We start from the raw sequence: 26,413 nt of genomic DNA, 5'->3' as shown, positions 1-26,413 counted from the left end.
CATCCCCGCAGAGCCGTGACCGTCCCCACGGAGCCGTGCCCTTGCCAAGGCCCTCGCAGCCTGCGGCGGGCCCGCTCCCCCCCCCGCCCCCCCCGCCCCCCCGCCTGCGCCCGTGTGCCCACGCGGCTCCCGCGCCCGGGGAGCAGATGGTTTCCGTGGCAACAGGCGTGATGACGCACGCGCCGCGCTCCCACCCCCTCCCCACGGGAGCGAGGGGCGGGGGGCACCCACCGGCGGCGGGGGGCTGCCGGGGCACACGCGCGTGCCCACGGTACGGCACGTGCGTTGGGCGCCGACGCTCGTACGGGCGCGCGCGGGCTTGCACACGCACCGCGTCCACGCACCTGCGCCCGCGGGGGTCACGCGTGCGTCGACACGCGCACCCACGCACGCGCCCGCGCGTGCCCCCATCCCTCCTTTTTGGCCCCTTCGGGCCGAGCCGTGACCCCCCCGGCGTGGTCCCGAGCCCCCGGCCGGGTGCTGCTCCGCGGGGACGCGGGAGCATTTCTCATCTCTTTATTGAAGGAAGACTATTTCTAGAATAAAGGCTACATCGTAATGTCACCTTGTCCCCTGGGCGATCGGGTCATGTTGTAAAAAGCCGGGGGGGGGGGGGGGGGTGCGGGGAGCTGGGTGCAGCGCGGGGGCCCAGCCTGCCCGGGGACACCCCCTCGGGGACAGCCCCAGGGACCCCGACGGAGGGTGAGCAGGGCCGGAGCGAGGGGACAAACCCCGCTGGGACGAGGGGCTGGTGAGAGCGCGGGGGCCCCGCTCCGGCCACGGGGGAACAAGCAGGGCTGCACCAGAGCTGGGGTGGGGGGGGGTATCGGGGGTCCCCGGGGTGTGGGGCCAGGCCACACCGCAGCAGGGATTCTGCGGGAGTTGGGGGGGGGGACGCTGACCGCTGGCAGGGCACTGCGGCAGGGAGCGGCAGCGCCCATCACCGTGGCATCGAGGCCCAGTCGGGCTGTGGGGCTCATCCTGCGTGGGAAGTGGGCAGCGGGGGCCGGGGGGGGGGGGCGCCCGGCTGGCTGCGGGGCCGGGGGTCTCCCACCGGAGCTCACCAGGATTGTGCTGGGTCAGGACCTCCCTCAGACCCGATGCTTTGTGCTTGGGCTGGCGGCTCCGGGCTGCGGCACCGGGACGGGGCTGGGGGCTCGGGGCTGCGGGGGCAGGAGGGGCCGCGGTGCCAGGACGGGGCTGGGGGCTCGGGGGGCAGCGGGCACCGTGCGGGGGCTGCTCCCGTCCCAGGACTCTGCCTGCAGGAGCAGAGCGCTATGGCGTGGGGACAGGGGCGCGGGGAGGGCTTGGGACGCGTGTGACTGTCCCCAGGGGTGACGCCGACACCCCCACGTTGCACCGTCCTTCCCACCCACGAGGACCGACGTGGGTTCCCCCACCGGGGAGGGGACGGGGACGGGGACCGGCCGGTGCCACCGGTTGTGCCGCAGAGCGTGCGTGGGGGGGTGTGCGTCCGTGTGCTCCCCGGCGGTGCCCGGCCGCGTGTCCCCGGTCCCGTTGAGCCGGGTGCGGGGCGGTTGAACATCCCTCAGCTCGACGGGACGCCCCGTCTTCGTCCCCAGACCTGGGGCGAGCGCAGCCCACGCCGCCGGAGCGCCGCGGCGTCCCCGCACAGTCACAGTGATGGCACGGAGGACGAGGAGACGGTCCCGCTGCGATGCCACGTCCAGCCGTGGGGGAGGAGAGGGGGGGACCGGAGGGGGGGTGCGGGCCAGTCCGGGGCTCTACATGATGCTGCACTTCCCCTTGATTTTGTCTGTCCTCTTCTGCTTGCTGGAGCGCTTCCCGTCGATGGTGAGGCTCACGTTCCTCCTCTTCTCCAGGTTCAGCAGCTCCTGGAAGAGCTCCTTGACGTTGTAGTTCATCTTGGCCGAGGTCTCCATGAAGGCGCATTTCCACTCCTTGGCCATGGCCTCCCCCTCCCTGCTCTCCACCTCCCGCTGCGTCTCGTCGCACTTGTTGCCCACCAGCATGATGGGGATGCTCTCCACGCTGCCCTTGATCTGCACGATCTGCTGGTAGATGGGCTTCAGCTCCTCCAGGGACTGCTTGCTGGTGACGGAGAAGACCAGGATGAAGGCATGGCCCTTGGAGATGGAGAGACGCTGCATGGCGGGGAACTGGTGGCTGCCCGTGGTGTCGGTGATCTGCAGGGTGCAGACGCTCTTGTCACAGCTGATGACCTGGCGGTAGGTGTCCTCGATGGTGGGGATGTAGGTGTCCCGGAAGGTCCCCTTCACGAAGCGCAGCACCAGCGAGCTCTTGCCCACGCCGCCGGCGCCGAACACCACCACCCGGTAGTCGTTGCTCTGCTCCGGCATTTTGCCCCGGAGATGCTGCTGCCGCTGCAAGGGAGAGGGCAGAGGGAGGTGTCACACTGAGAGCGGGCGGCTTTGGGATGGACCCCCCCAGGCACCGGGCTGGGGGGAGAATGGGGCAGCCCCCCCTCAGATGCCGGCTCACAGCCCCCTTTGAGATGCAGCCCCCCCTGCTCCAACTAGGCCAACGCGACTGGGGGGGTCTCAGCACCCCCCCCCCATGCCCTTGAGATGCCCTTGCCGGCGGCCGGGGCAGGACGACACTCGCCGCCCGCCTGGGGTGCAGCAGCATTTGCTATTTTTACCAGCCGCCCGCTGCGGCCATATGGCCGAGCCGCGGCCACCGGCACAGCAGCTGCGGCCGAGGCTGCCGGGCAGCGTGCTGGGGTGGGGGGGGCACACCGGGCACCAGTGGGACCCCCAGAGCCCCCGGACAGCAGGAGCAGCCCTGTGGGGCGGCCGCCAGCCCAGCAAGGAGCCGGTGGCACCCGGAGCCACGGACCGGGCTCTCCCACGCGCGGCTGCTGCGGCTGCTGAGTACGGAGGTGCCATTTCACACACACAGACCTCGGCGCCTGCCACGCTGCCCGGTGCCCTGCCACCCCGTGCCACGCTGCGCTGGTGCCCCGCCACCCCGTGCCACCCCCTGCCACCCCACACTGTGCCCTGCCACCTCGTGCCACCCTGCCCTACCCCGTGTTGTGCCACCCCGTGCCGTGCCGCTCCGTGCCATCCCTCTGCTCCGCTCCCACCCTGGGCGATGCAGCGGGGAGCGGAGAGATGTGGGCACCGGGGGAGAGCGTGGCATGGCTGTGGGCTCATGGCCTGCAGGCTCAGAGACCCCCACGGCTGCCCTCACGCTGCCAAACCTCGGTGTCCACTCACGGGGGATGCACGAGGCTGGGGAGGGTCCCTGCTTGTGCCCCCCCCCCCCCCCGAGCAATGCAGCCCCAGGGTGTGAAACGAGGGGGCACAAGGAGCCGCCGACGCTGAGCCTCAGGCTGAGCATCGCCTCGGCCAGGCCCTGCCTCAGTTTCCCTACTGCAGCACAGGAACGGCAGCATCAGCTCTGCCCCATGAGGTGTCCCTGGTGCACGCAGGAGCATCTCGGAGCCTCGTGGCCATTAAACCTGCGGTGGGACAGGGTTTCCAAAGGTGCCCTGCCAACGGTGATGAGCGGGGTGGGAGGGCAGGGAAGGGGGCTGCTTCGGGCAGATACTGGAGGGGGTCAGGTCTGTCCCCGGCTGGCTCTGCTCCTGCCACCCTCCACCTCAATTCAGGGACCCACAGGCCTGGAAGCGGGGGGACAGCAAAGCGCCTCGGGCAGCCCCACGCTGGTGGCCGACCCGGGCACCTCTGGGGGAACCAGCCCTTTCCCACGGCCGCTACATCCCCACCCCACAGCACCAGTGGGTCCGGATCCAGCAAGCAGCCCCAATACCCCGGAACGTCCCCAAACACCCAGGCAGGGGCTGGTGCCTGGAGAGCCAGGCGAGCAAGCAGCTGGGAGCTGGGGAAGGAGCACATCACCGTGGCCTCGGGCACCCAAGGAGCTTGTCCCATGGGGGGGTTCCCCGGGGAACAGGGCAGAAAAACACCCCTTGGATCGCACCATGTCGGAAGCATCACCGGCACACCGGGGCCAGGGATGGAGCAGGGGCCATGGCTGAGCCGGTGCGTGGGAACGTCAAATCTCAGCCAGGGCTGGCGACGGTCCTGCCCGTCCCACCTGCCCACGGCGCAGCCGAAAGCGCCTCCAGCCTCGTGGCCACGGCGTGGGGCACTGGGGCCGAGGGGCTGGGCTGGATGGGCCTTCACGGTGCCCGGGGGATGCTCAAAGGCCCCGTGGCCTGTGCCCAGCAGCACCCCAACCCCAAACAGCCCTCTGTGCCTGCAGGTCCGGACCACGGCCTCCCCTTGGCTCCTGGGGATGGGGCCACCGGCCAGCCAGGGACACAGCTCGGGCCTGATCCTGCTGGGGGGCTCTGCACTGCCCCCCTAGCATCCTCCCACTCGGACCCCCAGCGCCCTGGGAGACAAGCAGGCGGTGGGGAGTGTGGGGGTCGGGATGGAGGGCAGGGCAGGGGCAGGGTGGAGCTGCAGGACGGAGATGGAGGGGCAGGAGAAGGGGCAGGAAAGGGGCTGCATGGAGGGGCAGGTGCAGGATGGAGATGGAGGGGCAGGGACAGGATGGAGGGATGGAGAAGCAGGATGGAGGTGGAGAGGCAGGGACAGGATGGAGGGATGGAGGAGCAGGATGGAGATGGAGAGGCAGGGACAGGATGGAGGGGCAGGATGGAGATGGAGGGCAGGAGAAGGGGCAGGATGGAGATGGAGAGGCAGGGACAGGATGGAGATGGAGGGGCAGGATGGAGATGGAAGGCAGGAGAAGGGGCAGGATGGCGACGGAGGACGGGAGAAGGGGCAGGGAAGGGGCCGGAGGGAGGGGCAGGGGCAGGACGGCGGGCAGAAGGGGGAGGACGGCGGGCAGGGGCAGGGACCGGGGTCCCATCGCCCCCGTCCGGGGTCCCGGCCCTGCTCCCCGGCCCCGTGCCGGGGGCACCCCCCCCCGGTCCCCCCGGTCCCCCCCGCCGGTGGCGGCTGCCCCGTCCCCGCTTCCCCCGGCTCCCCGCCGCGCCGGTCGCATTGCGGTGCCCGCCGCCTCACCGTGTCCTGCCCGGGATCCGCCCTTGGCTGCGGGCTGCGCGGCGGCCTCAGCGCATGGCCCGGCCCGGGGCGGCCCCGGCGCGGCGGCTCCGGTCCGCCCGGCGCGGCGGGGCTCGGCTCGGTGCGGTGCGGCGGAGCTCGGGCCCGGCCCGGCGCGGCGGGGCTCGGTGCGGTGCGGCGGGGCTGGGCTCGGCACGGCTCGGCTCGGTGCGGTGCGGCCGCCGCAGAGCCGATCCCGCCCCGCCGCCGGCCCCGCCCGCCGCGCCCGCCCCGCCCGGGGCCGCCGGACCCCCGGGCCCAGCCCCGAGCGGCTCCGGGACGGGGCGGCGGCGGCGGCGGAGGGGACGGGCGGGATGGGGATGCACCGAGAGGGACAGGCGGAGAGGGATGGGGACGGGGACATACGGACAGCGACACGTGGACAGGGATGGGGACGGGGACATGCAGACAGACAGGGATGGGGACACACGGACAGGGACACACAGAGAGGTATGGGGACAGGGACACACGGATGGGGATGGGGACAGGGACAGACAGGGATGGGGACACACGGATGGGGATGGGGACACGTGGACAGGGATGAGGACAGGGACATGCAGACAGACAGGGATGGGGACAGGGATACATGGACAGGGATGAGGACATGTGGACAGGGATGGGGACACACGAACAGGGACACACGGACAGGGGCAAACAGACAGGGACACATGGAGAGGGATGGGGACAGGAACACACGGACAGATGGACAGGGATGGGGACAGACAGGAGTACCTGGGGATGCATGGACAGGGACACATGGACACGAATACAGGGGGATGAAGACACACAGACAGGCATGTGGACATGGACCACACAGGCACAGGTGGGGACACGCACACACATGAATAGGAACATGGATGCACAGACAGGGATGCACAGCCCAGGGACACATGGACAGGGACAGAGACCCACAGATGGTGACAGGGGGACTGAGGGACACACAGACAGGACAGATGGACACCGACACCCCAAGCTGGCAGGGCGCAGGCAGTGGCAGGGTGTTGTAAGCCCCCGTGGCAGCTGAGGGTGGCCTGGGCGGCAGGGTCCAGTTTTGGGGACAGAGCTGCCCGTGCTGCCACCGTGCCATGCCAGCACAGGGCCGGGAAGCCGTGCACAGTGGCACCGCGGGGCCTGTGTCACCAACTGCAGTGTCCCCTCCCTGGGCACCATGGCAGAGCGGAATCAGGAGCCCCAAACCCCCCCCGGCCAGGGGCAGAGCTGCTCCTCACAGCAGGACCTGGGCCACAACCCCCCTGTGAGGGGACATCCTGGGGGTCCTCAGATGGCACTCGGGGAGGAGGGGGGCCATGGGACCCTCAGCCCACTTCCCCAGTGCCAGCTGAGCAGGATTGGGGCCTGAGCAGCTTAGGGGTACGGGCTCAAGGGCTGACCGTCCCCAGCGAGGCCTCACCACAGAGGGGCCGGCTCCTGCTCCGAGGGTCCTGCAGCTGAGGCGCAGCCCCCCCAAGAGCCGTGGGGCTCTGCTTCAGGGGAAAATCCAGCTCCCTGCCCCGCTGCTGGCACGGGGTACAGGGTGGCTGGAGCTTGAGGTGACCACAGGCCCTGGGAGTCGAAGGTCCCTGCTAAGGTCAGGGTCTGCCGGCGCTGGGGACCGTGGCCGGGGGCTGCCGGTCCAGCGGAGGGGCTGCCAGGCCGGGCTGCGTGACTCACGCTCACTCCTGAGCAGCAGCAATTAAAATCCGCAGCTTCTATTAATAGCTGCCGGCGGAGGAGCGGGGCCATGGCGGCACCCACGCGGCTGTCAACACGCATCCCATTGAGAAGCGCTGCCGGGCCCAGCGGGAGCAGAGGCGGGGGGGACTACGGCCACCTCTCCCCCAGCCCCCGTGGGGGACAGCAGCCTTCCCCCTTGGGGACAGGGCCCAGTGCGGCAGCCACAGGGACAGGGTGGTGGGTAGCCAGAGCCCCTTCCTGATGAAAAGCCACCCTGCCAGGCAGCCCCCCATCCATCCCTGCAGTCCCCCGCAGTGTTATTAGCTGGACCGATACTACTCGTTAGAGGAAATGAATGAGTTTCCTTGATCATTTTCGCTGCGGCTCCTCCTCCGTTTCATTCAGTCCCCAGCTCCCCGCCAAGCCTTACACAACAGGGAGGCTGCCGGCTGCACACGCAAGGCTGAATCACACCGATGGTGAGCGGGCTGTGGGGTGGGAGAAGAGGGGGGACCAGATGATCCTGCCCCCAGCCGCCTCGTGCTGCCACCCACCCGGTCCCCTTGGTGGGGTTTGCCACCCCGAGGAGGGGGCGGGGGGGGGCTCAGCCCACCTCAGGGATGCGCACATGCACCCGCCGCGTGATCTGGGCACCGAGCAGCCGGCAGAGCAACGGGGGACTTCAAATAAACAAGTGACACAAAGGGGAGAAGGCCAGAGCCTTTATTGGGAGCAGCAGATGGGACTTGTCCTTCTCCACTCCTAAACCAACCCAGGAGCACTGGACTTTGCCCCTCACAGGTGAATAACCCCCCCCCCCAGGCATGGAGGAGCACCCCCAGGGTGGCAGGAAGAGGGTTGACAGCTCAGCAGCTCACAACACTTCACAACCCCCCAATCCTGCTCCCCCGGCCAGCCCTGAGCCCAGATTCCACCAGAAGAAAGGGTATAAGATGGAGGCTCCAGCCCCTTCCCCCCGCTGTCACGCTTCCCCCAGACCCAAGGACCTCGGGGGGGGGGGGGGGGGGGTCACCCATCCCTGCTTGCGTTAGGGGATCCCTGCTCATCTCTTGGGCACTGGTTAAGAAATCTCCTCCCATGAACAGCTTGTCTTGGCTTTAGTACATCAGCCCCTGGAGTGCAGATGGGGCCAGGTGGGAGGAAGGATGAGGAAGATGAGATGCAGGAACAGGGCACTAGGATACACCATGACCTCAGGGCCCTGCCTTCACCAAAACCATACTCGCATTTGCTTAGATACAGGGGGGAGAAACAAACCATAAGAAAAGCATGAGCTGCAGAAATTCAGAGGCAGAAGCAGGAACCCCATGGTTGTGCTTGAGAAGGGACACTTGGCGCTGTGCCCCCCAACCCAGCATCACACCTCACATCTCCCCCCTTGGCCCACTGGCCCGGGACAACCACCAGCACAGAGAAACACCCGATGGGAATGATGCTGCCCTGCATGAGTTGCCTGCGAGAAGTGAAATAACACACAGAGGTTTACCACGTCAAGGCAAATTACATTCTCATCAGGCCCTGCTAATTTGTGTCATCTGAGGCCTAAAATAACCCTCCCTCCCCCCTTCCACTCCAGGTTTTTCAAAGCAAGATTAATTGACTTTGGTATGTTGCAGCAATTAAAATAGCAAGCACCAGGAACTGTCAGATGATCCTCATCAGCCTCCATATGCTGCAGCTGTGCCAACCACTGGCTCCAAGATGCTGCTTCACAGTCTCACCCATCCTTCTTCCCACTTGGATCATGATAACAGGGACTGCGCCACAGCTAAGCCCGCTCTACATCGTTATAATTCCATCAGCACTTCTAAAAGCTTTGCTTTGCCTGCAGAAGCCGCTGCAGAAGCGAAGGCTACATCTAATTAAAATGCATCCCCCGCGAGAGGCCAGCAAGGAGCCTGGCTGCATTACCCTGCCGGGCTGCAGAGCGGGAGCCGCTCTCTTGTGTTACAGCCACAGGAGGTTCCCAGCTCCAGCCTCTGATCCGAGCTCCTCGCCTAGGAGGGCAAATCCAAAGGATCACGACAGGATCCACAGCAGGCTGAGCTTCCCCTGGGGCTGCACTCTGGAGAGACAGAAAGATCTGCTCATGTGCAGTCAGATTGCAAGCGCCTCTAATCAGCCCTTCCACAACCTCACAAACCCCCAGGGAAGAGATTTCTCTCCTTTGAAAACACCAACAAAACGCCCTGCAAAGCCTCTGTAGCGCAGTACAGCCACGTGAGCCTGCTGACAGCGAGAGCAGAGGCTCTGGGAGCAGCCCCAAAGACGTGTTTGATGGTGACTGCTAAACCCATTTCACTGCAGACCATTTAAACACAAGCACTTGCCCTAAAATATTAATGCTGAAAATTGCTGCTGCCCGTTTCTTACAAACTAATGGATCCCGGACTCCGCAACTGCTGTGAGAGGGCCTGCAGACAGGGCCACGAGGATTTTCAAACAATACTTTAACACACTGCTGGAGGTTTTCTTTAGGGAATGCTCAACATATGGATGAGATGCTGAGAACGAAGCATGGGACAGGGGCATGGCCCAGCCTCATTTCTTCCATTAATCACTCTGAGAAACAAAAGCTCCCAGAGCCACTCATGGGTTAAAATGGAAGCTCTGCTCGGAGGGAGCAGTGGCACCAGGCACACCGAGCAGCCCCAGAAGGGATGTTATTTTTGGCAGCTATTACAACCAGGTTTTGCTCAAAACTAAGCTAGCAAAAGCAGCTTAGTGCAGCTGTGCAATCCGTGATCCCACCTGCTTTCAACTTTATTTCTGCTATTGTTTCTCACCTTCTCAGAGCCTGAGAGCCAAGGAAGCAGGCTCTCAGCCATAGCTTCTGCAATGAGTGTGAGGGGAAGGAGGGAGGGGGCTGGCTGTGCAGATTAACAGAAAGCCACATGCTTGATGAGCTCTTTGAAGGCAGCCTTAGAACCAGATTCTTAATGTTTTGTGTTGACTAATCTCCGCACAAGCTGCTGCACCAGCAGATCCAACGGGCAGGGACAATACCTTGTGACACCTACACTGGGACACTCCTCATTTTTATCTCCCTCTGAGCACAAAGGAAGAAGTTCTCCTTCAGGTCAATATGGAAATAGTGCTGGACTGTGATGTTTCACTTGGCTGTTGAGCTTCAGTGTCCCGCTTGGCTGAAGAGGAGGCTCATCTCTGGTGCCATTTGCAAGGGAAGGAGGTGAGGTTTGCTTTCCATCGCTCCCATGCTCACCACTTGAAGAAGACGAGCCCAGCCAGAGCTGTGTAGCCCAGCACCAGAAAGAGAACCTTCAAGAGACGGTCGTTCTTGTCTTCCAACTCCTTTGCAAGGATCTCAAAGAAGGTGATGAACAGGAAAGTGCCCCCTGCAATGCCTTGCAGGAGCAGGGAAGTAATGTTGCTGGCTGCATTTTGGGTGCTTTCAATCCCCATCCCAATGCTAATGCCCAGAGGAATCATCAGGCTCACCGTCACAGCCATCTTCACAGCATCCTTCAGTGGCAACGAGGTCTTGGCCATGCTGATGCCCAATGCCACCGCTACCAGCGTCTCGTGAATTGCAACTCCGAGGAACAAGCTCATGACTTTGCCGCCCTCCTCCTGCAAGCCCAGGGCCAGTCCCTCAAAGATAGAATGCGTACACAAAGCAAACACCAGCCCGATGAGCCGTAAGGGGCTGGAGCGGGAGAGCTCCTGGATATTCAGGCCGTGGCTGTGGGAGTGGTGACCATGTTCACTGTACAATGTGCGCCCTCGGGAAGATGCAATGAAGGGACTCTCGTATTCAGAGTCACTCCCAACATCCGAACCGGCATTGAAGGTCTCTAAGTCAATGAAGGAGGGCTTTTCCTTCTGGAAGGTCAAGATGAGCTGCTCCACAAAGACCGTCACAAAGAAGCCAACCATCATGATGGTCTCAGCCACCGGGTAGTCTGTGGTCACGTTCCCCTGCCTGAGAACTTCATCAAGCTGGAACGAAGCAAACAATCCACAGTGAATCAGTCACCTTTGCCCCTCTAAAGGGAAATATTCCTATTGTGCTCACACACAACTCTAAATGGACACTAAAAATTGATCCATGATGCTCTAATACCCTGGTATACAGGCCTCAGCATAAGAGACAGGGAACCTATTTCCCTTCCAGTGGAAGGTTCGTGGCTGTCTGCAAGTGTTTGGAACACAGGCTCGATGGCAGGAGTTTAAGCCTTGCACCACAGGCAATGCTCAGCCTCCTTCTGCACCAAAAAAAGTCTCCAGTGACTCCACCTGGACAGACAGCAGTAGCTGAATGGGAGGCAGGCACAGCTCACCCTCCTGATCTGAAACACCAGGCACAGCACAGCTGTTTCTGAGGAGGCTTTGTAGGCCACTCTGGCAAGGAGTGGACCTCTAACCCTCCACTTCCATTTTCCACAGGGGCAGAGGTCTGGTGGCCAGGGCTCCTGCAGGGCAGGAGAAGGGAGGGTGGTACCCCCCGTATAGGCGTCCCTAACATACTCAGTGGCACAGGTTCATTAAAATTGCTCATAAGCAAGAGGCTCATAAGCAGTTACCTTTTCTCTGACGGCAGGCAGCAAGGCATTGAAGCAGGTGGCCAGGAAGACCCCTCCTCCAAAAGAATTGCAGAGGGCAAGGACCTTCTTGGAGCGATGAGCTTTCTCATAATCAGCCTCAATTATCTTGACGGGGAGGAGGGACCCAGCCAGCATGAGGACACAGATGCCCAGCAGACACAGCACTTTGGCAACCATGATCTTCATCGTGCTTCCTGGTGAACGCTCGCTGCCAAGGGCCCTGTGGACAGCACCTGGTGGGGGTCCCTCTGGCCGCTGTTAGAGCAGGCACATCAGCAGGTGACGGCACAGACAGACCTCAAGGGAAAGGTACTCCTGGGCTCAGTACCTGCGGACAGGAGTTAAAAAGAAAAAAAAAAAAAAAAAGAGGTTTTCCTAGATAAGCATATACTGTGCAGAACAGCACCTTGCATCTCAAGCTGCGTGCCAGCCTCTATACAGCAATGACCTTAACTCCCCAGAGGCAAGGAGTGGAGATGACAGTGGCAGCACCTCACATACAATGGCAGAGAAAAACTTAACTGCAGCAACTTAAAAACCTTGTAAGAATTGTACTGGCCACGCAGAACTGGCACAGCCTCAGTTTTTAGAGGTTCCATTTGAAACACCTACACCATGACAGACACAAAACACTTGATCTTGCAGTAAGATCCACCTGAGTCCAACTAAAGGATCAAGTCTTTGTATTTTAACCATGAGAAAAGAATATGGACTTGAGCTGGTGGTTTTTGTCACCCAGAAATTAACTTAAAGATCTCCCTTCAACATCCACACAGGTTTTTTTGTACTGCCCTTGAAGCAAGACTATTGGATTCATTCATGCTCAGTTTCCTGAGCCACTGTCACCGTCTCACTAGGGTGGGTTGCAGCCTCTACAGTTGGTTGCTTGTTCTGAACCAGGAGTCAGGGGAAGTTTCGATTGCCGATCGATATGCACATCTCTAAAGGGAAACCCTACAGAGAAATTCACTGCAAGGTTCTCTGTTGTCCATAGGGTGTACCAAAAGAGGGGGCAGAGGTTGTTTCATACAAGAGAAAAATGCCAAGATTTGAGTTGCCTAGGTCACAAAAATTGACTCAATCTGAAATGTAAAAGTGTTTCCCTGCAGGTTACATGCAGTGGCAGTGAAACTTGTTTTCCTAAAATCATTTTACAAAATAACAATGCTATTTATAAAATCTATTTATAAAAATACATAAACGTGAACAGGTCCCTCTACTGCTGCTCATTCTTGCAGCAGCACAGCCAGCACCTCAGAGGATTTCACTTACCACTTGCACCAAATTGACTTGTAAAGTCAAATCAATGGCACCTCAAGAAGGTTCCCTTGCAGGTCACCCAGGTAAGGGCTGCCAGACAGCCCCCAGCACTGACAAGATGCTGCAGTGTGCATCGGGGTAACAAACTAACACTGAACACTTCCAGCCACACTGACACCCACACCCGTGATGGACAAGGTAAATAATTGGATACCTGTTTGTTGGAGCGGCAAATTAATTTTAATACAAGAGATTCCTGAGGCTAAAGTCTCCCTTGAGGGCTGACAGCATTAATCACTATCACCATTTCTGCACAGCGGGCGGCATAAATGGTGCTTTTATTAAAAGGAAAGTGGGAGACTGAATGACTCTGTACTTGGTAAGGGAGTTTAAAGCCTTTTTCCAAGTTTGCCATTCAAGCAGGAGTGAACAGAGAGGTCATGGCGGTCAGGCCATCTGCAGCAGGTCTGGTTCTCAGCCAGGTATCCAAGGGAAGCGATGTTCATCAGAAGAAAACCCTGCTCAGATGACACTGATTGACTCACTCCCTGGTGAACCCAGCAGACAAGCCAGGTCTGAACAAGTCCAGAGCCTGAAATCTCGGTGTACATTGACAGGGCTTCCACAGCAGGCAGCCTGTCACTGCAGCTGACGAGCAGGCTCCCTCTCCAGAGGCATTGACTCCAGGACTGCCAACGCTCATCAGCACTGTGCTGACACAGCTAACGAGTCACACCGCCTTTGTAAAGCACGCGCTGCGGTTTCAGCGTCAACAGAACGACAAGGGTTTCACGTCGCACGGTGATGGTGTGTTGTTATGCCAAGCTTCTCAAATGAACTCTCAGAAAACAACGTTAGCAACAACGCCTTGGGATCACAGATCACAAGAGCTTGTGACTGCACCTGCTGGGTGTGAAGGCACCACCCACACCTGCTGTGTTAGGCAGCCAGACAGCTCCCAGGACAGAGGAGAGAAAGAAAAACCTCCTTTTTCCAGAATTCACACCTCCTCTGGAACACACCTGGCTTCCACTCAGAAATTCAGAAACCCCTGATCCAATTTTTTTTTTTTCCCTTTTCTTTTTTTAACCCAGCAACAGCCCCCAACAAAGCACAGAGCCTCAAGCTCCCGACAGCAGGTGGAGCAGCCGCCCTCCAGTGCCCCCTGACCTGGGGCAGAAAGCAGCTTAGCGAAAAACAAAGCGGTAAAGTACAAGAAATACCTTGTGTTTCTCCTCGCCTGCTCTTTCTGACAGCCCAGCGTTCAGAAGCCAGCGCCACCAACGTCTGGACTATTTCACCAGCCTGAAAACTTCTGTAATAAAGAATTAACTCAGGACAGGTACTGCTTGGCTTAGTGGCCCATAATGAAACATTCAAGCAATGAAAAGTGTTATATAAAGTACACAGCCCTCTGTGGGAGGGGAAAAAAAAAAAAAAAAAGGGTTCCTTATGTGATCCTTTAAGTATCAGTTTTTTCTGCTAAAAACACGTGCTCACGATGCCCCCAACACAGCGAAGACAGCACGATGCTGAAACCAGGCTGGATTCCCCCAGAGCCCCACTTGTCCCAGTACCCTCCCAACACCTGAAGCCTTTTGAAATCGTCCTGGTCACCCTGGAGAAGGAGGTGCTGGGGGGGGGGCTCCTCCCAGGCCACCAGAGCAGACATAAACCTGCTTGAGCACCCCCAAAACGTGCAGAAATGGGGGGCTGGGGGGGGGGGCGACAGGACTAGAAGGGTCACTGGGAGAAGGGGGTCGGCAGCCCGGGGCTTGCTTCAGCCGGGGAGCGGGATGTCCCCTCACAGCAGGGACGGGGCCCAGCCTGAGCCCCCCCCCCCCCCCCCAAACCCGGCCACCGACCCCCCCCCCCCCAGTTACCTCAGCAACAGCCCCCCCAGCCCCGCTATTACCCCCGTAACGCCTCCCGGCCCCCCTCAGCCCCGCCATTACCTCACGAAACCGCCCCCCGCCCGCCCTTACCCCCAACCGCCACCCTCCCGTTACCCCGGCAACGGCCCCCCCCCCCCCCATCCACTCACGCGCCGGCTCCCGCTCGCGCCCCCGTCCAGGCAGCCTCCGCAACGTGCTCCCGCCCACGACGCCCTCCCATTGGCCGCGACGGGAAGTCCGGCTTGCCCATTGGCCGCGAGAGCCGCCCTTCAGCCCGCCCACGCTTGGCGGTGTCTCGGCGTTTGCGGGGAGCCGCCGAATAACGCCCGCGGGAAACACGGAACGGGACGGCGGGTTCCGGGGCACCGGCGGGCCCGCGGAGCTGTCCCGGGACGGCTGCGAGGGAGGCGGCCAAACCGGCAGAGGAGACCCACGGCCGCTACATTCCCTATTCCTGCAGGTTTTCGGCTGCTTTTAGTTAAAGAAACACATCAATTCAGTTAGAATAGCGCAGAAGGCCCCAGGGAGAGCAGAAGCGAACCTAAAAAAATATCACGTTTTCTTGCTGTCAGCAAAGTTAGGAGATGTGGGAGTTCAGAAGGAAACCCTCTCTGCCTCAAGCAGGCTGCCAGCTCCCCGCTTCGAGTTCAGCCACAGGCACAGCGGGGCAAGCCATACCCAGAGCTGCAGCCACCAAAACGCCAGTCCTCCTCCATCAAGGACCGGCCAGATCCTTACCAGAGCAGGAGAGCTTCCCCCTGGAGAGCTGCTCCTTGGACTCGGTGGTATAAAAAGAAAAACAACGAGAGGCTTGAGGAGATAGATCTATAGCTACAAAAGAACAAGCAGGGTAAGGAGAGAAAACAGCACCAAAATGATCTGAAAAGGGAAGAAAAAAAAATCCCTGCAGTTTCCTCCTTTTGGACAATTCTTGAACTCTTTCTTTCCACACTGTCCCACAGTCTGAAACTTCACCTTTTGTTAGGTTACAAAAAACAGCCAGAGAGAACTTAAAGGGAGTAGGGGAAGCAGAAATGGAAAGAAAGATTTCCTATTTCTGTCCTGCAGAAATACACAGGGGGAGCATTTCAGCAGGAAAGAACACAAAAAACCTGGAAGAGGCAGATAAAAACCCATCTGTAGGCTGTGCCTGGCAGTGGCCCCGGCCCCGAGGGATGACCCCGCACAATGGGGGATGTGGAGGGATGACTCCACAGTCAGCAGTGCTGGAAATGGGCACCGCAGCCCAACGCACGCCCAAACCAGCCCCAGGCACACAGGTCTTTCTTCAGTCACCTGGGCAAGAGGGATAACAAAGAAAGTGTCCAAATATTTTATTCTTCACAAGTTACATTAACCACATATTACTTTATGGAGCATTTACAAATCATTTTTTTTTCTTGATATTAATCTTCAATTATACCTGCTCACTCACACCACCGGGTCTCCTGAAAGGGCGTTTTCCATCTCACACCTACCCACCCTCAGACCAGATGCTTTTTGCCCAGCAGTCAGGCCATGAACACGCCTTCCCCCCCCACAATTGAATAACTACTTTAAAAACAATTCTGAGGTCGATATAAGAGCCTCTGGCCTCAACTAGCAACTTCTAGGGGAGCTGGCCAGAGCCTTCTGTTCACCCAAGGAAGGACACAGGTAACTCTAGAGGGGCTGAAAGCTGCGGGTCACTCGAGTTGGCTACAGAGCTTTTCCCTCATCTCACACACTACATGCCGAGGCATAACGGCTCCTCACCGATCCCCCACGTTGAACCAGCAAACACTTGATTTCTGACTATCCAAGCAGCATTTTTATTCCTTCTGCTCCCTACTCAGGCGCCCTCTATTCCTACCATTAGCACAGTCAACCAGGCTGATTACTTACATGCATAAAAGACAGATTAAAAAAGCAGAAGAAAAAAACCTTTTAAAACACCAAAAACATCATATCTTTCTTACTGTCCACCTGACTAGTTCACAGATTGGATCATTCCAACAACATAGCCATAATTACTAAACACTAGACAAATTTTGTCAGGACTGGGAAAGATCCCCAAGAAGCGTACCAGGAAACACTCACTAAAGGAGCAGTTGCACATGGGCACGTTCTTCCTGGCCAGTCCCAACCCCCCCCCCCCCCCAACACATTTACACTAACCTTTGAGAGGTGAGCACCAAACTCCTGTGTATTAACAACAGTGGCAATGTTGCTACAGACCTGAATGAGAAACGCAGTCAATCTAATCAACAGAAACCCTGTTCCTGGAGGCAAGAAGATCCCATGATCTCCACAGTGTTCAAACACTACCATCTCGTAACTGGCAGGAAGATTAAACGCAGCAGGACGGGGGTTAGGTAGGACTTGAACACTTCTTTGAAGTGGCACGTGGGCAGGAAAGTGAAGACGTCCTGTAGTGAAGAGTGCATCGTTCTTCAAAAACGGGTTAAAAAATTCCCATGTAGCAAATAACATAGAAATGTAATAGTGTAGTTAATTTTCTGAGTTTCTTTAGAAAGACTGTTGATGCTGGTTTGTGTTCAGCTTGCTGGATCTTCCAGAAGAAAAAAAAGACTAACGGAAAGGCTGAGGGGGAGGAGCAGGGACGAAGACTAGGGAAAGAAAGCGTGAATCTGTCTTTAACATGCAGGTCATATAAAGTATTTTGTTTTTCCATTATTTTTTTTTCCCCCTCTTGGACACTTCCAACTCAAGAAATGGCAACACACACATGGCTTCCAGTTTTTAAAGCAAAGAACATAGTTCCCACGGACTGCGCTGCAGAGACAGGAAGACAAGACATTTGCAAATTCAATCTTTAAGAAAATAAAGTGTCCCTTTAACCACCATGAACACTAGATAATGAAACTCTGAAACTCATTTGTCAGTCACACCATGTGTGAGGCAAGCTCCTATTCACTACTCCTCAGGGCTAAGCCTTGCATCTGAGGCACAGTACTAGCAGTACTGATGCAGAGAACCCAGTCTGTACAGAGGGGAGACACACCAAATTGCTGCTGTACTGTGGCCAGCTGAGTGGGAATTTAAGTATTTGGCTGCAATATTTGTCTTGTGCCTTAATTTAGCATTCTCAGCTACAGCCTCACCTGGAGTGCTCATTCCTGCTGATCTTCGTTACTGGCACTTGGAGTTCGACTCCTAATCTGGCTTCGTAGCTGCTCTATTAGTTCAGGATTCTGCTGCTGCATCTGCTGAGCAAACTGCTGGCCCCTGAAGGAGAACAAGCAACAGTCCTATTAGTGTACTCACACACACTCTAACACAGTCTGGTGCTAGGGAATTCTTGACAGCCAATTGTCAAAACTCTAGCAAGTAGTTCACATCACCAAAAGAGGCAGCACTTCACCCAACATTTAAGCCTTTCTCAACTGTTAAATTAAGGTTCCACTTCTGGTCAGAAAAACCCCAAATCCATTTACTAACCAAGGCAATGGGAAACACCCAGCTCTCTACTCACGCTTGTATGAGGCTGGCAAGATCATTTGTGGAGGGGCTGGTGCCTGCTGCTCCCATGGCGTTGTGGCCACCAGAAATCATCCCGGACATGCTGTGGAAATAAGAGTCATTGCTCAGAGCAGGAAAAAACAACAGAGAAATTGTTTGGTTTACACTAGGAAGGGAACATCAGTGTAATGGGAGCACTTTCCCACACAGATCATGGAGTTATCTGCCAGGGAATCTTCTGCAACAACTTTTTGTTCATTAACTACAGAAGAATAACTATAACATTTAAACTGCACAATATGTAGAAATATTTATAATAGCGTCAGTTACTTTATTCCCAGAGATTCCCCCTTTTGTGTGCAAGCCCTGTGTTATGTTTAATTAAAACACTGCCCTTCCTCACACAAGCTATTTGCTTGCTTTGCGTGAAACAAGATCTACTGATAGGACAGCCTCAACACTGATTCCCTCACGGTGAACAGCCCAGAACACACTGGGTCTACATAGCCCTTTCCTCTGGAAGTCCTCAGGCTGCATCTGGCACAGAACCTCAGCTGGCAACAGCAGCGGAAAGAGCAGGCAGAAGCAAATGGAAGTAGGAGCTGACATTCAGCCCTTTAGCCAAATTATCTCACATGGTAATCAAAGGATGAGCTCCAGAAGGTCTCTAACTCACTGCCTACCTGTGCTCTAGAAGAATGGTCAGGAGAGTGTCCTGGTTTTGGCTGGGATAGAGTTAATTTTATTTCTGGTAGCTGGTATAGTGTTATGTTTTGGATTTAGTAGGAGAATAATGTTGATAATACACTGATGTTTTCAATTGTTGCTAAGTAGTGTTTATACCAAGTCAAGGGTTTTTCAGCTTCTCATGCCCAGCCAGCAAGAAGGCTGGAGGGGCACAAGAAGTTTGGAGGGGACACAGCCAGGGCAGCTGACCCAAACTGGCCAAAAGGGATATTCCATACCATGTGACATCATGCCCAGTATATAAACCAGGCGGAGTTGGCCTGGGGTGGGGGTGGGGGGCAGATTGCCACTCAGGAACTAACTGGGCATCAGTCAGCAAGTTGTGAGCAACTGCATTGTGCATCACTTGTTTTGTATACTCCAATTCTATTATTATCTTCATTATTATTTTATTCCTTCCCATCCTGTTAAACTGCCTTTATCTCAACCCAGGAGTTTTACTTTTTTCCCCCCGATTCTCTCCCCCATCCCACAAGTCAGGGGGGAAGTGAGCGAGCAGCTGCTTGGTGCCTAGTTGCTGGCTGGGGTTAAACCACAACAGAGATGTACATGCCTTATTAATTTTATGACTATATTATCTAAGCATCTCACAAACTTTTGGAATTGATACTCATAACCCTGTAGCACAAAGAATGGAAATATTCTCATTCTAACCGAGATGGAGCTGTGAAATCCTGTCTCCAGATCACATAAACACTGTGCAGAGCCAAACTGACTCCAAGCTTCCCAAACCCAATTCCAGCACCACGATCTATCCTGCCTCCCTTCTGCAAACGTTTATACCAAGATCCCTCTTCAGCACAGTCCAGAGTACTCAAAATACATGCTAGCTCAGGCAACTGGACTGGTTTAAAGGCTGCCCTCCATACTTCTGGCCCAAGCACCCTCCTGCTCCCACTAGTTCAGACTTACTGCAAATGCCAAACACACACAGAGCCTCAAATGAGCGATTCAAAGAGGAAATACAAGATGGGATCAAACTTACAGCTGTTGTACTTGTGGATTGTTCATTAGGTTAGATGCCTATTTAAAGAGGGGAGAAAAAAATGACACCCTATTTAATCAGAAATGACTGGGTAGATATGCAGATGTTGTGTGCCATTCAACTACAAACAACGTGAAGGCAAAAATACTTTTGAAACAGATCAATAGGACAAAAATAGCTAAGAGAAGAACAGTGCAACACGCAAGACAAGGCTGGTAATGCAGAACAGGCACCCTTTCCACATCCACCATATCGCAAGGAGAAGCCTGTGAATAAGTCACTGGGTCTTCACTTGACCTTAATGAAATACAAGCACAGTTTCCACACAGCAACACTGAAACGAAGAAATGAAATGAAAACAAATCTGCTAAGAGACACAGGAGCTCCCCACGCAATGTACTGATACATTTCATCCTGAACAGACCAAGGCGCAGACTATACAGCCTGGCTATGATCTGTGTCCAAATTTACCATACTCATGAAGCCAGGGTTGTTCAGCAAGCCAGCTAAATCAAATCCTCCTGGACCTCCAGTCTGTAAGAATAAAGAAACCGCACGCAGATGATGCATCCTCTCACTTCCTGATGCACATTACAATGAACATTAATGCTTTACTCTCAGTGTTATCAGAATCCAGCCCTTAAACCACAACAAAGGGAAGATGCTCTGCCCATACCCTTCCTGTAAAGCTCCAAGTCACAGACAGCCTCGGGGGATTAGGCTCACCAAGGGAGTCAAAGGGCAGATGTCTGCATTACATGACTTACTGATCACCACTCTCACCAGCTGAGCCACAGTAGCGATATACAGCTGTAACCCATTACAATTGCCAAATTAAACACATCCACTTGGTCACCTTTGCACTGGAAAAGTCTTTAGAAAATTAAAATCCCCTTCAAAATGATAAATTAACATGGTCCTGCACAGAGCAGGTCAGCAGTGCAGTCACCAGCTTTCTGGCTCCAGGTTTCTTAAGAAAATAACCTTTGTAAGAAAAAAAGCCACCCAAAGTGCTCTTTTGGTATTGCTAACAGGTCACTAGAAAAAAAAAAAAAAAAGCTGGATTTTAGGAGTAGCAACTTTAATTAAGAAAGGTGCTTAAGGCAAAATTGCTGTTTCAAAACACTCCCTTCTAATCAGTCTCATTTTCCAGCTCTTTCAAATAAGCCCAAGGTTACTGTGCTCAGGCAGTGAAGAGAAGTTACCCTCTCTGGATTTTAGTGGAAATGTTCACAGCAGGACTCATTAACTATCTCCCCTCTGTCTGCATACAAGATTTGCATTCTAAACACAACCCAGGTCATCAGGGCTCTGCCAGACAGCACCTGTTAGCGCTTACAGTGAAGAAGCCTCCTTCTAATCTTACCCACATATAACAAGCATTAGTTTCAGAACTTACTGGACTAGGAGTCTCCTTCATTTTCTGTTCAGCTATTTTAAGGTTTGATTTGTATGTGTCATTGTCTGGATCCAGCTCCAGGGCTTTTTTGTAGTAAACAACAGCTTCTGTGTGTTTGTTTAAACTGGAGAGGGCCAAGCTATTAAAGTGGAAATAAAATAAAGTTAGAGTTGCAGTCTTCCTCCACCCCCCACAGAGGTGAAACACTAGGTATTTTTGCACAGCATTCCAGGGCAGAACACCACTGATAGCATCACTGCCACTAGGTGTTTTGAGATTGAAATTCTGGCACAAAAACCCTGCTCTTACTTACCCCATTCTGCCATAAGCTTTGCTGTAGTTTGGATCAATGCCTATAGCTCTTTCACAGTCTCTCACTGCTCCAGCATAATTTCCTAGTTTACTGTATGCAGCAGCTCTGGAGGGAATGAAGAAAGATGTGCAGAAAAGACTTATCAGCTTGAAAATGCTGATCAAGGTCACCCCTGTTCCCTCCCTGTGGTCTCCTGTTGTACAAGGCAAAGTCAAGTGTAAACTTGACATAAATCCAGGCCATATCTAGGTAAGCAGGCTGCTATCCAAACACCCAGCTCCACATTCTGCTCCTACTGCAAATAAATCTAGGTTCTTACTTCTCCTTTCGGACTTTCCAAGAGGAGCCTGGGCTCCAGGGAGGCATGCAAGTATCACACTTGCTGGCTCAGACAATCTCTCTCAGCTTCCCTTATGCCTTGATTTTTTAGTCATAATGACCATTTCATCCATTTCCCCACACACTCCACATAAGAGGGAAAACTGGTTTTGAAGCCATAGCATGCTCATTTAAGCCTCAGCCTCACAACTCTTATTGAGGGGCACGTGCCCAAAACCTCATGGGACTGACCCTCATGCAGCTAAAGCAAAACTTAGCTAAAGCACCAGCTGGAGTTCCTTGCCCCAAGAAATACCTCACCATGTCATTAGCACGTGCACAGACAAGTTATACATGTAGCCAGCTGTACGTATGTACCCACGATAAGCACATTACTAAACCAAATCCTGATTCAAAATCTGTTTTATTTAACAATTGTCTTTCCACCAACTTTGAGACACTTTTGCTTAGAACTGAAAAATAGGAAATTCGCTTGCATACCCAATTTTGCACACACATCAACTTATATAATTCTCAATAACAAGCCTTCAACTTGTCTCATTTAACTCCTTTGTTTTTATTATTAACACAGCCTCTCAAACCTGGGGTCTCTATGCCACTTAAGAGTTAACTGCATGAAAGCAGACAGTATTTCTTGGCATCCTTATATCTCCTCAAATGCCCAGTAGAGTTTGTTTCCACACCCACATCCTATCTAGAGATGCCAGGGCACAGAGCTGGCAAGGAGGCACAGGGAAGTGTGTCACTATGAGCTTAAAAAAAAAAAACCACACAAAGAGCAAGCAACAGAACAAGCAGTCTACAAAATCACAAAAAAGGGATTTTGATCATTCAAGAGTCTTAGACCTAAGTGGTAAGAACAAACACAGGTGTACAAGGGTGGAGAAAGATAATCAGTACCTGTTGCAGAAATACACAGCATTGGATGGATTTAATTCAATTGCTTTTCCATAGAAAGACACAGCAGCTTCAAAATTTTCTGCCTTCATCTGTTCATTTCCTAAAAAGATAGCAGAAAGGCTCATTAACAAATGAAAAAAGGGGACAAACAAAAGCAACAGGCCTGGATCTACGTTCTACTTAAGAAAACAGAACAAGAGAGCAACCAACCGTTTGCAGCTTTTGCTGGTCAAGCAAACTGCTTGCAAGCGTGAGGCATGTTCGGCAGCAAGGTAGGGGACCTGCATCTTGGCAATTCCAGGTTGCCTGATCCCACCAGCTCCCCTCCCACCTCAGGTGCACCTGAGGCCTCCCCAACGCAGCACTGCATCCTGAAAAGCACTGCAGTGTGTTGGCTCAGAGAAAGCTCTCCATTGTACTTCAGCACTAATCATGCTCTCTTGCATGGCAGAGAAAAGGCAACACACAGAGGAGAGCTCAACAGGAAAGATGCCCTGTTCTACACAGCACAGGCTTCTTAGGATGCAAAAGAAAATGCTGACCCAGCTGTCTGTCTAGGCTCTGTGGCAGCTAAATTATGCCAACCTACACACGCTCCTGGAGCACAAGCAGAGAAACAAGCAGAAATGGAAGGGTTGATCCCATTTGCTTTTTTCCCCATTCCAAGCATTCCCCAGAATTAAGCCTCCCTCCCCATTACCATCTAAACCTCATTATACACCAGCTCCAGAGGAGGTTACCTTCAGTCTTGAGTCTTTCAGCTTCAGCTATGTCATCTTCAGAGGGGGTGATGGGCTCCGAATTTGTTCTGATGTGTTCAGGCTCCTTACAAGGAAAGGGAGAACGCTGTGATAAGGACTCCCACTGAGATGTACCACACCTCCCCCTTCACAAGCGCTGGCTCGTCAAGCCCAAAACATTTCACTCCCACACGCCTCCAAGGGGGCAGCATCACCACAGATATCAAGCAGAGCTCATTGCTTTGGCTGGTTAAATGGAGATTCAGCACATATTTTAGGGCACTCGCTCACCTTTCCTGCAGCAGCTTCAAATATTTCAGGAAGACTCTGGGACACAGCTAGGCCTTGGTCTTCCATTGAGACCCCAAATGCTGTCTCCAGGCACTGGATGGCCACTGGACAGGAAGAATCAGGTAATTAGCTTTCCCCACCCCATCTATATACTTAGCCTCCTCCCATAGCACCTGAATTTTTTACTGTTGAACATACCAGGAAAAAACCCACCACCCTGAACCATGCAATTCCACACACCAGACTTGATATTTGGACCATATCCTTGAATTTTGCCAAAACCTCAGAACTGGGCAAACCTTAGTTCTGGAGATCAAGCTTCTGGATTGAGTCAGTCACAACTCCCATCCCCTCAGGTGACCCCAGATCAGGTGCTGGGAGTAGAAGTTAACCAAACTGGGGCTTTACTAGCCTTCCCACAGCTATGGGTGGCACAGAGCAGGGAGAGATCTGCATGTTTCACTTGCTAGAGGGTGGCTGCTCTGTGAAGCACTGTGGCCACACAGAGGTGCATGGGCACCAACCAACCACCTTCTCCCTCATCAGGCACCAGGTCAGGAAGCTGTTCCCAGCACAGAGAGGAACCCCAGTGACACAAGAGAACTCAGTTTTACAGAACTCTCATGCCACATTTTACAGTCCAAAAGCACCAGGAATAAACCCCTCCTTCCAGCCAACACCCTCCTCCCGCTCTCTCTCCATTCCTGCCTTGCCCAGGAATGTACCCACCACTCTGCAGACGTGCCTGTGCTCTCTTTCAGTGGGACAAACGTACAAGCCAAAGACTAAACCATAAGCTGCTTAAGTAGATCTTTTAACAGCAGCGTGCTCTTGTTACCAGTGAAGCCCTCTGAAAAAGCCTGTATAAATACTCCAGGGCATGCTGTGGAAAAGCATTTTGATAGCACAACAGGAAGGGCACTCTACAAGCATAAAACACTCCCATACAACAGCAAAGTTCTCATTTTACACTACAAGCCTTCTGACTCCACCTCATTTAAGATAAAACTTGTCTCAAACCCAGGGTCAGAGAGGCTTTTGATCCCAGGTATATCCCTTCCTCAAGCTAATCTGCTTTTGAAAGAGATAATGAGAAATCAGCATCCCTAATGCCCTGCATAGCTCCCCAAGAAGACAAACTGATTTCAAATCTTGAGCAAGGTTTGATGTCAGGAACAGCCCAGTCAAGAAAGAAGCAGGAGAGTAACAGCGTCCAAATTTCACCAAGTGTTGGGCTGACAGACCTAGACGCATGAACAGGGAAGTGCATACAACCACCAACCTTCCAAACTCTCCTGAGCATCTGGAGACAGACCCCCATTCTGTAGCTGGTCATGTAGAAACTGGATGATGGAGTAGGCAAGGCGCTTCTGGTCTGCCATTCTGGGAGGCTGTGAGCGGTTTGTTTCAACTTCTTGTAACTCTAAAAAAATCTGTAGAGAGAAAAGTTATATGATGGACAAGAAGTCCAAGAGCTTTTCTGCTGCCCTCCCCCAGTACAAACATGGAGGATAAGGGAGTTGTTCAGGACCAGCCAAGGCCTCCAGAGCCTTCATTAAACTCTCTGCTGCAACCACAACCCCCTTTACATAAATTCTCTGGGCCTCAATTCACCCTCTTGAGCGTGAGCTGCACAGCACAGTCCTGCCCCACAAGGCTCCTGCCAAGGGAAATACATCAAAGGTGTTGCAGGCACTTAGGCTACCAAATGTCTCTGACTGACCAGGACTAGACAAACGGAGCACAGAGGACTTCATCACTAAGAAACCAGAGTCTTCTGCTTCCAGAGCATAATTTGATTCTGAAACAAAAACAAGGGCTGAAGCAATTTGCCAGTGTTAGCAGAGCTGGGGTTCAGGGCTGCCAATCCTCTGCGCTGCTTGCCAGCCTACTGATGGTAAAGAAGAGTGAGGACCCACAGCAAAGCAACCCCCATAAGCACACCCCAAGGCTGGGGCTTCCCAGAGATGCTGATGCTGCAAGTCCTGTAAGCTGCACTGAAGTGCTCTGCCTCTCCAGAACGCTTAACTGGCTTTGTAGGACAGAAAACCATTCAGGCTGATTTAACAGAGAAATTGTTTAAATGCAAACTCTGTGAAAGAGAGCCCAGCAGAGCTAAGCCAGCCCCAACCCAATGCAATACACCAGAGATCCCACCGGTCCCAGGCAGATGCTGCCATGTCTGCCTGTGCCGGGCTCCCGGCCCCAGCGACAAGTGAGGCCAGAGAGCCCACAGACCACCTCCCCGCTCCGGCAGAGAGGAGGGAAGCACCTCTCCTCTCCTGTACCCCCGGGCCCCTGCCCCAAGCCCCCACCAGTACCCCCAGGCAGGCAGGAGGGAGGCAGGCCTGAGGGCCGCTGCAGACCCCAAGCCACCGCCCCACTCCCGGCAGGGCAACCCCACTCCGTGAGGAGAAGACGGAATCACCGGCTGGGTTCTCCCTCCCGGACAGGAGAAGGGGCCCGCAGCCTGCAGACATCCCGCCACAGCCCCGGGCCCGGCCCACACCGGACCCTGGGCGAGAGAAGCGTCAGGCCCCACCGCGACCCCCAGCCCGGCCGTTATCGCCACCAGGGCCAGAAGCAGACGGCTCCCGGTGGGGAAGCGGGCCCGCACCGGACCGGGCCCGGGACCGACCCAGCCGCCCCTCCCGCCCCGCTCACCGGGCGCCCCGACCCTCTCCTCAGCCGGGGCGGGCTCAGCACTGCGCATGCGCTACGCTCCGCCCACCGCGCCTGCGCACTAGCCCCCCCAGGGCGCGCCTGCGCTACCGACA

General features: G+C 55.2%; 3 protein-coding genes across 8 annotated transcripts; all 3 read right to left on the bottom strand.

Moving 5' to 3' along the window:
- Window positions 1–501: 501 nt before the first annotated feature.
- On the bottom strand, window positions 502–5,134 carry DIRAS1 (DIRAS family GTPase 1). The gene is given in 5 exon segments (XM_030032236.2): window positions 502–1,647; window positions 1,649–1,747; window positions 1,749–1,786; window positions 1,788–2,366; window positions 5,007–5,134. Coding segments are annotated over 4 exon segments (1,248 nt in total). The 5' UTR covers window positions 2,343–2,366; window positions 5,007–5,134; the 3' UTR covers window positions 502–1,091.
- A 2,292-nt stretch (window positions 5,135–7,426) lies between these two features.
- On the bottom strand, window positions 7,427–15,561 carry SLC39A3 (solute carrier family 39 member 3). 2 transcript variants are annotated; one of them, XM_030032253.2, is made up of 4 exons: window positions 14,610–15,561; window positions 13,789–13,880; window positions 11,285–11,633; window positions 7,427–10,700 (listed from the first exon to the last, which is right to left on the bottom strand). In XM_030032253.2, exons 3-4 carry the CDS (start codon window positions 11,489–11,491, stop codon window positions 9,960–9,962), a joined length of 948 nt encoding a protein of 315 aa, XP_029888113.1. In that variant the 5' UTR covers window positions 11,492–11,633; window positions 13,789–13,880; window positions 14,610–15,561; the 3' UTR covers window positions 7,427–9,959. The 2 variants fall into 2 exon arrangements, with proteins under 2 accessions (XP_029888113.1, XP_029888114.1); XM_030032254.2 differs by lacking the exon at window positions 14,610–15,561 and having other exon boundaries at window positions 13,789–13,976.
- Window positions 15,562–15,779: 218 nt separating this feature from the next.
- On the bottom strand, window positions 15,780–26,382 carry SGTA (small glutamine rich tetratricopeptide repeat co-chaperone alpha). 5 transcript variants are annotated; one of them, XM_030032255.1, is made up of 12 exons: window positions 26,301–26,382; window positions 24,919–25,069; window positions 23,637–23,740; window positions 23,346–23,430; window positions 22,606–22,705; window positions 21,367–21,471; window positions 21,054–21,192; window positions 20,126–20,188; window positions 19,655–19,692; window positions 17,936–18,025; window positions 17,565–17,688; window positions 15,780–17,235 (listed from the first exon to the last, which is right to left on the bottom strand). In XM_030032255.1, exons 2-11 carry the CDS (start codon window positions 25,016–25,018, stop codon window positions 17,574–17,576), a joined length of 939 nt encoding a protein of 312 aa, XP_029888115.1. In that variant the 5' UTR covers window positions 25,019–25,069; window positions 26,301–26,382; the 3' UTR covers window positions 15,780–17,235; window positions 17,565–17,573. The 5 variants fall into 5 exon arrangements, with proteins under 5 accessions (XP_029888115.1, XP_029888120.1, XP_029888116.1 ...); XM_030032260.2 differs by lacking the exon at window positions 26,301–26,382 and adding an exon at window positions 26,065–26,171; XM_030032256.2 differs by lacking the exon at window positions 26,301–26,382 and adding an exon at window positions 25,360–25,437.
- Window positions 26,383–26,413: the final 31 nt, after the last annotated feature.

This window comes from Aquila chrysaetos, chromosome 12 (genome assembly GCF_900496995.4).
Source record: "Aquila chrysaetos chrysaetos chromosome 12, bAquChr1.4, whole genome shotgun sequence".
Classification (NCBI taxonomy): domain Eukaryota; kingdom Metazoa; phylum Chordata; class Aves; order Accipitriformes; family Accipitridae; genus Aquila; species Aquila chrysaetos.
The sequence above is the reverse complement of the archived record's forward strand: the minus strand, read 5'-3'. Positions and strand labels throughout refer to the sequence as shown.